We start from the raw sequence: 11827 nt of genomic DNA, 5'->3' as shown, positions 1-11827 counted from the left end.
TATCTGAGATAGTCCGTACATGTGTAGGGAAATCAGATGGATCATTGCCATCTTGCTGCGCTTCGAGGCGGACGACACGGGCCTTTTCTATGAGGGCTGGGTCCATACGATTGGTGGGCGACGCAGCGGGTAGAGGGCAATGTTTCATCCCAAGAAATGCCAAGGCTTGGCCGCTGTCTTTGGTGTCGCGCTTGCGCCGGCGCCTCGTCTTGTCTGTAAAGCATCACCAAGCCAGCCCAGATTGCTGCCATCCACCTGTCCACGAGTCCTGATGTGTCCTATCTTCTCTGTAAGTCCCTAATGAACGGTGCTGATGCCACCCGGGCCACCCAGTCCAGGCCCTTTTTCCTTTCCCTCCAACCTCCATTATTGTACTGTAGGTGACTGTACGGAGACTCTGTGCTTGTCCACCCGCCCGCTTGTTTTCTTGGGCTTGGTCTCTGCACCGCAGGCTTGTTACGTCTTACTCACTTCTTCACCAACCTTCCTGCAAACCTCTTCATCCTTTTCTCCTTCAGTATTCTCTCGCTACGGACAGCAGCAGCAGCCGATTCTCCCACACTCTCGTTTTCGGACTCAATACGGAGTAGCAATCGTCTCGAATAGTCGTTGGCGGACTCTCTCTCAGCTCCTCCCCCTGTCACTCGCTTCGTAACCTCTGACGCGCCCTCGAAAGTCCCAAACACTTCTTCAGGCAGTCCGACTCTTGGCTCTCTTGGGCGTCCTTCCTATATACCTCGACATTGTGAGCTTGGGGCAACTTGTTCAGTCGCTAGGTGGCCTATGCAAACACCCGCAGTGTGAATTTCCTTTGGTTGCGATCAGTCGCCCAGGTTCCAGAGTCATGAAGTCCAGCATATCTTCCCTTCTCACGCCGCTGGTCGGCCTTTTGTCTGTTGTCAATGGAATCACTCTGGAAGTGAGCAGCCTGGACTCAGTCAAGTCCGTTACCTCGACCCTTGCCTACGATATGATGACGTATTACTCTGGCAATCAGACCGGACAGGTACCTGGCATACTTCCAGGGCCGTGTGCATCAACAGAATGTTATTATTGGTGGGAAGCAGGCGCCATGTTCGGCTCGTTAATTAATTACTGGCAATACACGGGCGACACCAGCTACAATCCCGTGGTATCCCAGGCCTTAGCCTTTCAGATAGGACCCGATGAAAACTTCAATCCTCCCAACCAAAGCAAGAACATGGGTGTCGACGATCAGGCGTTTTGGGCCTTTACTGCTCTGGATGCTGCCGAGGCAAACTTCCCCGAAGCGGGTGGTAATATCCCCTCCTGGATTGCTCTGGCTCAGGCCGTCTTCAACTTCCAACAGGATCTGTGGGACGATACCACATGCGGTGGCGGAATGCGATGGCAGGTCTACCAGTTCAACCCTGGATACAACTTGAAGAACACCATCTCGAACGGAGGGAATTTCCAGATCGCCGCTCGATTGGCATATTACACGGGCAATCAAACTTATGCTGACTGGGCCGTCAAGATGTGGGATTGGATGGCATCTAGTCCTTTATTCCAAACACAGGATGGCAATCTCTACATCTGGGACAATACTGATTCCAACAACAATTGCACAGATGTCGCACACTACGCGTGGACGTACAATTATGGTACCATGCTCATGGGTGCGGCGTACATGTATAACTACACCAATGGTGATCCGACGTGGGAGCAACGAGTCATGAGTATTCTGAACGGGGCAGAAGTCTTGTTCTTTCCTAAAGAATATGGTGGCAACGTCATGTCAGAATTCCAGTGCGAGCCTGCAGCGAATTGTAACAACGATCAAAGCAGTTTCAAAGCATACCTGTCTCGATGGATGGCTGTGACAACCCTCCTGGTACCCAGTACCCACGACATGATCATGCCGAAACTGACCGCCAGCGCCGCCGCCGCTGCACAGCAATGTACCGGAGGAAATAATGGGCGAATGTGTGGGCGTCGGTGGTACGCCACTTGGGACAGTTCAAGTGGTGTCGGCCAACAGGTACGTCTTGAGATGATACTCGCAATTTTTGTAAAAGATATGGCTGACGATTTGTAGATGCAAGCCTTGAGCGTAATAGGCGCCACCACCATTCATCCGGGAATTGCTCCTAAATCTGTCAAGACGGGTGGTACTTCGAAGGAAGACCCCAATGCTGGCAACGGCAAGGACGCCTCACCAATCCAGAAACAAAAACCTATCACAACTGCCGACAAAGCCGGAGCAGCTATTTTGACGATCCTGGGCGTTTCCATCATCGTCGGCGGAAGTATTTGGATCATTATGTGATTGTTCACACCAGAAGACTGTCTTTGAAAATCATCGTTCCTTGTATATTCATTATCAATATACCACATGAAAAGGAAATCCATGGCAAAAGAGACGCCGAAGATTTATCTTAGAAAGCATCGAAGCCATATACCCTGTTTGTTGATGCATTTGACAAGAGACTGAATTAAAGATCTGGAATACGCGGCTGGTTGGACGGCATATTGGAGATCATGACTTGAACGAAAACTTCTGTATTTGTTTTCCTTACTCTTTGGCTCTGCATTGGGCGGTAAAATTGGCGTGAAAGACATTGTTAACAACATCGATATATCACACAACCCTTGCCAAGGGGGTATGTAGACCTGGGTATGTAGACCTAAACACTCACAAATGGAGCACAGCAGTGACACTTTTCCTTTATTTCTACTCAGTTGATGGCCATATCAGGTATCCATCGACATGGCTTGGATTTCGTTTCCATCTCAAATTTGATGAATTCGAGATAGGAGTAGGGAGTACGTAGCACGAGGATCGGTACCCATGATGTGATTTCGCTGCGAACAAGGAACATGGTCATGCAGGCCCCATATTGACTGCCCGGGGGCTGCTGTGGCTTCGTTTCCGGTGGTGCAGCTGCATGCATGGACAAGGACCAGGGCCCGTCACCTAATTTGGCACCTGTCAACACATTCATCTCCAATTCCATTCTCCTTCTTCCCCAGGTAAATTGCCTTCTCACTTCCGCTCACGAATAACTATGCCCTCTTTACGATCATGACTTTATGATTTGAAGTCCAAGCCGTCGTCTTCCGTAGGCGCTGGTCGATTCAGAGGTGGAAATCTTCGAACACCCGGCCTGCTTTTGCCACCATTTCCAGTCTTCGCCTTCCAAGATCCATGTCTCGACATCATCATCTTGAGCTCTGATCACCTGTCACTCTACAATCTAATCGCGAAGTCGTGATTTGCATCCACATGGCCACCAAATCTAGACCGATGTCGACGCAGTCGCTCATGACCGTGCCAGAGTCGCTGGTCGATACGGGTCCCGACGAGTCCACGCCCTCAAGTCCAACACGAACGAGCGGAAGAGTCGAGACTATTTCCAAGAGACACACCAAAGGACTTTCACTGAACTTCCCCATTCTCCTGCCTACAAATGCTCAAGTATCTCCATCACCCACCGCTGGTTCAAGCATCCTTGCGAGCCCCATCGACTCTGCTAGATCATCTCCTCGTCCTCGGGCAGCGCCGTTCAAGAGCCCGGACTTACAGGAAAATGTGCGGGACGTCAATAAAAGAGGAAGCACAGACTTCCTGACACTGCTTGCCGCCCAGGAAAGAAGGGTTCTGGAGTTGAAAGAGGAGTTGCAAAGGGCAGAGACAGACCTTCTTGGGCTAAAGAAACAATGGGCTGCGTACGAAGCTACTAAGAAGAGGGACGAGGTGAAACATGTCAAAAAGTTACAGCCGCTTGCTCTGAATGATGTAGGAGCGCGAGAACCCTCCGAAGATGAAGTTGATGAAGAACGCAGACGGAAGCGCGCCATCGTAGAGAGGCATCAACTCGTTTCCCCATCTTATGGTGGCACTCCGACCACTGGTCTGACGAGAAAGGGTTCTAAGAGAGTCTTTGAGGGCGGTCGACATACTCGAACGTTGAGTCTTCTTAGTCCGACATCCAGCAAGCCGAACCAGGCCAGGACCATAATGTCGCCCGATGAGATGACCAGCTTCCGCACCGACGCAGCCGCAGCCACTACCGATGCCCACGCGGTCCAACCATCACTGTCAAGGATGTCAACCCTAGATAGTTTGATTGCCGGCGAACCTCTACAGCTTGGATTCGGCAAGACATATAAAGAGCTAGCAGCCCATCGCCGCTCAGTGCCATCTGCGGACGTCCTTGTCAAGCAAGGCAAGCAGGTGTATGATGGAGTACGCGATGGACTGTGGACATTCCTTGAAGATATCAGACAAGCTACCGTGGGAGAAGAAGGCATCAATGGGACGGTTGCGCAGCAGCGGCCTGTCAGACCACATCAAAAGCGAGCCGGTAAGGATGCCACGACTACTGAATCTCGAAAGACGGCGCCAAAGGAGCCATCATTCTGGAGAGAATTTGGCCTAGACACCCCACAAAGACCGATGTCGAATTCGGTGGCCAAATCAGATAAATCAAGTGGTCATATACAGCAGAAGAGCAGCACAGATTCATCTAATCCACCCAGTCTTCTCCCAGACTCCAATGATCATGAAGACGAAATGGACGATGCCTGGGATGCATGGGATTCACCAGTCAGCGTTCGGGACAAGGCTCGTGTTTCGGTTGGGAAGAAAACTGAAGACGGATTGCCGTGGCCGGAAATCGAGAAACTAACTCCAAGTAAACTGACCAGAACTGTCAGTGACTTGATGAGAGAATGGGACACGAGTCACGACGATACAGCCACTGCCACTGGCACCTCGGATTCCGGGATGCGAGGTGCCAGAAGTACCATACTCGACAGCCCGCACATATAATTCAACTATAGCAGATATACATATATGATGGGTAAGGACGGTAATGAGTTGATGTGTAAATTCCGAAAGTCTGAAATCCTCTACGAGTGTCGTGACTGGCGTTCATCACTATCCTAGCCGCTTCGACCATGTCACTCCCCGGATTTTCATGGAGGTTCAATAATAGTAAATTGCTTGCATGATCTGCTGCGGCATGACATGTTGCGTGGGTGGGAAGCAGTGATATCACCTCCCAAACAAAAACGCATTTGTGACGGATTTGACATGGAGTTCGAACCACCTTGAGGCCTGTGACAAGGCTATCCTCTAGGAGATTTTGACGTGGATATTGATATGCTTTCTATCATGATGGCCCGGCTACGGTTCAACTCATGGTCACATGCGCAGGCAAAGCCATGACAAGTGTGACCCTCGGACTCTTCTACAGTATATATCGCTTCTTGAGTGCGTGTGCAGTGTGTCCGAGAGTCTTTTGTTTCATCAAGAGCCCCCAGCGAGTGAAGGATGTAAGCAGATCGGACCAGGGTCGAGGTCTCCATGACAACCAGACTTGGGATGTTCCTTCTAGAAAAATCAGCGACAAACCCCCTGACAATCATTAAACCGGTGGATTGGTTCCAGGATGAAGCCATCACCAGGCTCACCAGGCTGCGAGTAGGCGGGACATGTTCCTGATATCCGGACTAGGACTCCATAGGCCTCGTAATCTGGACAACTCCGTCGACAACTCGTTGCACTGTAACCGTGTTCAGCTTAACAAAAGATGGAAAAGCGACGATGTGGCCCCTGCATTAGCGGCCCAGACTAGAGTGCTGCCTTTTAGCGGCCACTAATGCCACTAGGCCTCGGCTCGCTTGCAACTTTCGGGTGGCTTAGTGGCCACTAATCCCAAACAGGCCTTTTGTTGTTAGGTCGTCATTGGCAACACAGGACCGCTGGCACTCTTACTCTGTCGCATTTGCTATCCGAAGCCCAATTTCTTGACTGGGTTGTACCACAGGACGCTGACCGGGTCATGAGCCTCTACCTTTCCGCTTCATCTCCAACCGCAAAGTTGCCGGGCTCGAAACGTCGTACATATCCTGCGCAAAGACCCCCAGTCTCGATCGTTCTCCAAACTCCAATGCATGTATCACCACCGTGTGCTTTTTTGCATCTTTCTGCGGCGCATTTGTTTCTGTTTCAAGACTGCTCTTTCTCTGAGGAGAGGCCAGCGCGGCCTTGAAGGTCAACAATTTCGCCTGGTGTACAAGCCACCATCAGAAATTGACGGAGACCTACACCGCAGCCGGCACATCTTACCTAACAAAGGCCTCAGCAACGAGTCACACGACCGACGTAATGACCATGATATCGCTTTACTCCGAAGCGGCTCCTCATCGGTCTGCTGCATCGCAAGCACCATTCGAGATCCAAGGTGACGATGCAGATGGGGAAACATTGGCGGACAGATTCCAGATGCTGGAAGAGTTAGGGAGCGGCTCGTTTGGTGTGGTATACAAGGCCATCGAAAAGGCTACCGGCGAAATCGTAGCTATCAAACATGTATGTATTGACAACGGTCTTTCACGACGAGAGCTCATCATCCCCAGGTCGACCTCGAATCGTCCGAAGAAGATCTCTCAGACATTCTTTCCGAACTCTCCGTTCTATCCTCTTGCTCGAGCTCACACGTCACAAAATACCGCCTGGCTTTCCTGCGTCGGCAGACACTGTGGATTGTGATGGAGTACCTGGGAGGAGGATCGTGTGCGGATTTACTCAAACCTCCTCCACACCGCCTTTCAGAAAACCACATCGCCATAATATGCCGCGAGCTCTTGCTTGGGTTGGCTTACCTTCACAGCGAGGGCAAGCTGCATAGGGATATCAAAGCTGCGAACGTCCTGCTGGGTATGGACGGTCGTGTGAAGCTTGCCGATTTTGGTGTTGCAGCGCAACTTGTCGGTCTCAAGAGCGTACGGAATACATTCGTGGGTACACCATTCTGGATGGCCCCCGAGGTTATACAGCAAGAAGGTCACGACGCAAAGGCAGATGTGTGGAGCCTGGGTATTACCGCCATGGAATTGGCCAATGGAGAACCGCCGCACGCCAACGTCCACCCCATGAAGGTCCTGTTCCTCATCCCCAAACAGCCGGCTCCCAGGCTGGAGGGCGGATCATGGTCGAAAGACTTCCGAGACTTTGTTGCATGCTGTCTCACAAAGGACGTCGATCGCCGACCCACAGCCAAAGAGTTGCTCAAGCATCGATTCATCCGAAGTGCTGGCAAGATCGAGGGCCTGCAAGAGTTGATTGTGCGCAAGCAGGACTGGGAATCCCAAAAGGGCGGGGAGCGGAGCTTGAAATATTATGCCGAAACGCTCAAGAACCTGCGCGGTGTCAAGGAAGATGATGACTGGGTATTCGAGACAATCAAGGCAGTACCGACGGTGGACTCGAGGCGTCCAATACCCTTCCAGACACAGAAACGTCGTAAAGTCTCAAGCACAAGCCCGGATGGAACGACAGGAGACAGCACGTCGAGATTAGTGGAACAGATGACACTTGATGAGCAGCAGAGTCCGACAAAACTGACGATGCGCAGAATATCAGGTGCTAAACCAGAGAGACGTACGTCGGCAGAGTACGCAGCCAGTATGGCTCGCAGAACAGCAAAGAAGAGACTATCCAGCCAAGTCCAGACCCGTTCGCCGCTAGGAGTGAACATGAACTTTGGCAATTCCCCAAGCACAGTCCGACAATTCAAAAGAGTTTCATCGAATCCAAGCTCTTTGAGCGAGGTGCAGGACGGCACTGAAGACGGCGACGAGAACGAAGATCCCAACTCTAGTGTGGTTAGGACGCCGTCGAAAAAGCCTGGGCTAGGCATACTGCTCAACGTGGACGTACAGAACTCTTTGTTGGGAGAAGACAAGCGGGAAGAGGAACCGATGCAACGCTTGAGAGTTTGTTCAAATGCTAGCATGCTCGCCGCACAGAGCAAAGAGGCACAGCTTGGACGAAAGCTCTACGCTAATGCCATCGGTATCAGTTGCCAGGAGGTACTAAACGATACTGCAGACGAAGTCAAACGTGAGGGTATCGCCAGACTTGCCGAAGCATTCTCGGATCTGGAGAGCTTGGATCCAGATGGGATGTACCACATAATTAGGAGTGTCATCGACAGGATGGCCAAGGACGATGGATTGAAGACTTTGCTCCCTCAGGCACAGCCACAATCACAGCAATTGCAGCGGCAAGAATCAGGTTCCCGCCGACAAAAGGACAGTGAGAATGTCAGTAAACAGGTCTTGCAGACATCACCTCGAAAAGGGAGCGATGCTATCCAAGCAAACGAAAGCCGACAAGTGACGCCCTCGACCCCGCGAGGACAGGCACAAAAGTTAGTTCTCGCACAGAATAATCCTCATCTCAAAAGTCATCGACGACGGCAGAGCGCGCAGGTCGCTGCCAAAAGCCGGGAGACTAGTCAAGGGTTGGAACTTCCTCCGAGTCCACTCAAGAATGCCACAAGACTAGAGCGGGAGCGAGAGGATGAGAACGAACAAGAGATGATGAGCGGTCTTGTGGGTGGATTGGAACACACGAGACAACTTGCCGATGTCTTGTTTGAAAGATGGTGCGAAGGGCTTCGGGTGAGATGGCCTGCGGTGTGAAATCTCCCCCTCGATATTCGATTCAATTTGCGTTTTGATTCTTTTCTTTTCGTTTGTTGGCGATGGTACACGAACAAAGCAGTTTGCTATTTCATTGAACATTTGGTGAAGCTCTGGGAAAGATTGCATAGCGACAGGGATGAGTTGCATTTCTCTTTTGGGAACTTACTGGTGCCGAGTGTGTTTAGGGAGTGCATTTTCTTCTGAAAAAGTCTCTTCATTGATGGCCGATGACTATCCATGGCTGGTGAGTTGAGATAAGTCGTTCCGGTGTAAGATATGTGAAAGTAGGATCTTCTTTCCCTTTTCTTCTCATACGTGACAAGTAAAGAGATAGGAAAACGGACAGATGAGTCAAATATACATTTATGATAATCAATCATTCTCTTTCTCGTCTTTATCTTGAGCGGTAATAGGTAGTGAGTCTTGTTGATACTGTACTCGGGCTCGTAGTCGTACTCGTACTCGTATTATAGATGGTTTCGGGGATTACATAAACAGTCGCCGCCTCGGCTACAAAAATGATGCCATCGACTGATGATTGTCCCAATGACTCTCCGCAGAACGTTTTTTCCCTTTGGTTTGAAATCGGAGAAGCAGGTGCTTTATTGCGCCCTTGTTATTTTCTGTGTTGCTGATTCCCACGAAGACCTAGCACATCCCTCGATCTGTTCTCTACATCGTCGTCGTCCTCGTCCTCGTCCTCTTCCTCCTCTACACCATCATGGCGAGCGCCTTGAGACCATCAGTAAGGCGCTTCGCGACGACCGCAATTCGAGCCGCCTCCGCTGCGAGCACCGAAGCGTCCACAACCAATGCCTATGGGATCCGAGTATCCCAAGCTCAAGGAGTTGTGGACCAGTTGACCGGAGGTTAGTCCGTGTTTCCACACCACTGTTGTACCATTTTACTCTGTACCTGTGTGGCACGGTGCGGGAAGCTCTTTTTCTTTTCACTTCACAGTTTGTGAAGAAGACGTGCACGGCTGATATTGTGTGTCTTCTATAGCAATCGGCAACACACCCCTCATCCGACTCCGGCACCTCTCGGAACAGACGGGTTGTAACATCCTGGGCAAGGCGGAGTTCCAAAACCCGGGGGGGAGCGTCAAGGACCGGGCGGCTCTGTACGTGGTCAAGGACGCCGAGGAGCGAGGCCTACTCAAGCCGGGGGGCACCGTGGTCGAGGGGACGGCGGGCAACACGGGCATCGGGCTCGCCCACGTCTGCCGCGCCCGCGGGTACCGGCTGGTCATCTACATGCCCAACACGCAGTCCCAGGGCAAGATCGACCTCCTGAGGTTGCTGGGCGCCGAGGTCTACCCCGTGCCCGCGGTCGCGTGGGAGAACCCGGAAAACTACAACTGGCAGGCCAAGCGGCACGCCGAGCGGGTGCAGGGCGAAGACCCCGAGCGCGGGGCCGTGTGGACGAACCAGTTCGACAACGTGGCCAACCGGCGGGCGCACGTCGAGACCACGGGCCCGGAGATCTGGGCGCAGACCGAGGGTGGCGTCGACGCCTTCACCTGCGCCACGGGCACGGGGGGGACCCTGGCCGGAACCACGAGGTACCTGAAGGACGTGAGCGGCGGCAAGGTCAAGTCCTTCCTGGCCGACCCTCCCGGGTCGGTCCTGTACTCGTACGTCAGCTCGGGCGGGCAGCTGAAGGAGAGGCAGGGAGGGAGTATCACGGAAGGCATCGGGCAAGGGAGGGTGACGGAGAATTTGAAGACCGAAGTCGACGAACTCGACGGTGCCTTGACGATCTCGGACGAAAAGACCATCGAGATGGTTTATCGGTGCCTGGACGAAGAAGGTCTGTACCTCGGGGCGAGCAGTGCCTTGAACGTCGTGGCGGCCAAAGAGGTCGCGGAGAAACTGGGCCCCAACCACACCGTCGTCACGGTGCTCTGTGATGGCGCCTACAGGTACGCCGATCGTCTGTTCAGTGGGAAGTGGCTGGAGAGCAAGAAGTTAAAGGATGCCATACCGGAAAGGTTGAGAAGGTATATTGTTTTGCCATGATTTGGTCATTGATTATCGATTCTTGAATATCGAATCATGACCCTTGAAAATGAGAAATCTCAATCGATCACCGTATGGACAATACACTTGAGAGGTATCACTATTACCACCCTCATCACAACAACCCAGGTTGTTTCGGATGTTCTTTTGTGTTTTTTCTTTCCCTCTTCGTTTCTTGGTATCCGGGATATCATGCCACCGCACCGTATCTCCCATCACCCATGGCAAATGACTCCCTGGGTTGTTGAGGGTGAAATCAACCAAACTGACAATCAAAACTCCAAATGTCCCAACCTGGTACGTGACAGGTGTTTGCGGTATTGTCGATCTCGAGTTTCGTTTCACCACTACAATCCGGGGTGTTGTACAATGTACAAGTTGAGAATGATCCTGTACACTCAGAAATCCACACGTGATTGACCTAGGAAACACGACGAGGGATGGAGATTTTGGTCAGTCGCAAGACAGAGACAGATGCAGATGCAGACACAGACACGGTGGGGAAGGGGGTGAGGAAGTAAAAGCAAAAGACAAGGAGTGGGGGGGAAACAGAAACTCACGGCACTACTGTCATTCCATTGAATTCCCAAGACTTGTTCCCTGGTGGAAATGGAATTACATGCCGGGTCTCGGACGATTCCTTCCCACAAGGCCGAAGTGGTGCATGTACCTTGACCGAATTGAAAGATGCAACATTCCGTACATGTTGAGCTGTTATGGTTTTGTTTCACACTTGTCAGTACTCGAGTACCTCCATTGTACAGGTACACCTATACAGGTAAAAAGGAAGATTCAGAAATCCCCCCCCAAAAAAACAAAATACTTACCAACCTGGGGCGTATGGTGATTGTGTAGATGGACATGTTGCAATGGTTGAATTGGTTAGGACGACAAGGATCGTGAGGACCATCAGGGTGAGTGTTGAAAAGATGGAGGGAGAGGAGGACGACAACAAGGAAGAGAAGGATGTGGAGGAAATGTTTGATTTGTTTCGTGTGAAGAAGAAGAAGAAGAAGAAGAAGAAGAAGAAGAAGAAGAAGAAGAGAGACATTTTGTGTATGGTTCTTTAAGATCAGACGACAACAAGATTCTCGGATCTGATATCAGAGTCAAAAGAGATGTTGAGGTTTCAAGGACGAGGAGTGTTGATGAATTTTATCCATCAGTATTTGGTATGTGCGTATGTACTTTTTGTGTGAGTTGTTTTGATTTCTGTTAGTGAATGATTCTATTAGGTCAGTCACGGATCAAGTTAATGAAAGTGAGAGTGAAGAGTGAAGAGTGAAGAGTGAAGAGTGAAGAGTGAAGAGTGAAGAGTGAAGAGTGAAGAGTGAAGAGTGAAGAGT

At 51.2% G+C, this 11827-nt stretch overlaps 4 protein-coding genes across 4 annotated transcripts; all 4 read left to right on the top strand.

Moving 5' to 3' along the window:
- The first annotated feature begins 275 nt into the window (after nucleotides 1–275).
- On the top strand, nucleotides 276–2692 carry PV06_06330 (uncharacterized protein). Its single transcript, XM_016407431.1, has 2 exons — nucleotides 276–2002; nucleotides 2060–2692. Exons 1-2 carry the CDS (start codon nucleotides 845–847, stop codon nucleotides 2288–2290), a joined length of 1389 nt encoding a protein of 462 aa, XP_016263035.1. The 5' UTR covers nucleotides 276–844; the 3' UTR covers nucleotides 2291–2692.
- A 332-nt stretch (nucleotides 2693–3024) lies between these two features.
- On the top strand, nucleotides 3025–4863 carry PV06_06329 (uncharacterized protein). Its single transcript, XM_016407430.1, has one exon. The coding sequence runs from the start codon at nucleotides 3248–3250 to the stop codon at nucleotides 4793–4795; it is 1548 nt and encodes a 515-aa protein (XP_016263034.1). The 5' UTR covers nucleotides 3025–3247; the 3' UTR covers nucleotides 4796–4863.
- Nucleotides 4864–5835: 972 nt separating this feature from the next.
- PV06_06328 (uncharacterized protein) lies at nucleotides 5836–8828 on the top strand. Its single transcript, XM_016407429.1, has 2 exons — nucleotides 5836–6340; nucleotides 6388–8828. Exons 1-2 carry the CDS (start codon nucleotides 6137–6139, stop codon nucleotides 8455–8457), a joined length of 2274 nt encoding a protein of 757 aa, XP_016263033.1. The 5' UTR covers nucleotides 5836–6136; the 3' UTR covers nucleotides 8458–8828.
- A 195-nt stretch (nucleotides 8829–9023) lies between these two features.
- PV06_06327 (cysteine synthase) lies at nucleotides 9024–11523 on the top strand. The gene is made up of 2 exons (XM_016407428.1): nucleotides 9024–9329; nucleotides 9466–11523. Exons 1-2 carry the CDS (start codon nucleotides 9182–9184, stop codon nucleotides 10479–10481), a joined length of 1164 nt encoding a protein of 387 aa, XP_016263032.1. The 5' UTR covers nucleotides 9024–9181; the 3' UTR covers nucleotides 10482–11523.
- Nucleotides 11524–11827: the final 304 nt, after the last annotated feature.

The sequence above is a fragment of the Exophiala oligosperma genome (genome assembly GCF_000835515.1).
Source record: "Exophiala oligosperma strain CBS 72588 unplaced genomic scaffold supercont1.5, whole genome shotgun sequence".
In the NCBI taxonomy this organism is placed as follows: Eukaryota; Fungi; Ascomycota; class Eurotiomycetes; order Chaetothyriales; family Herpotrichiellaceae; genus Exophiala; species Exophiala oligosperma.
Note: the sequence above shows the minus strand (reverse complement) of the source record. Positions and strands in the feature narration are given on the sequence as shown.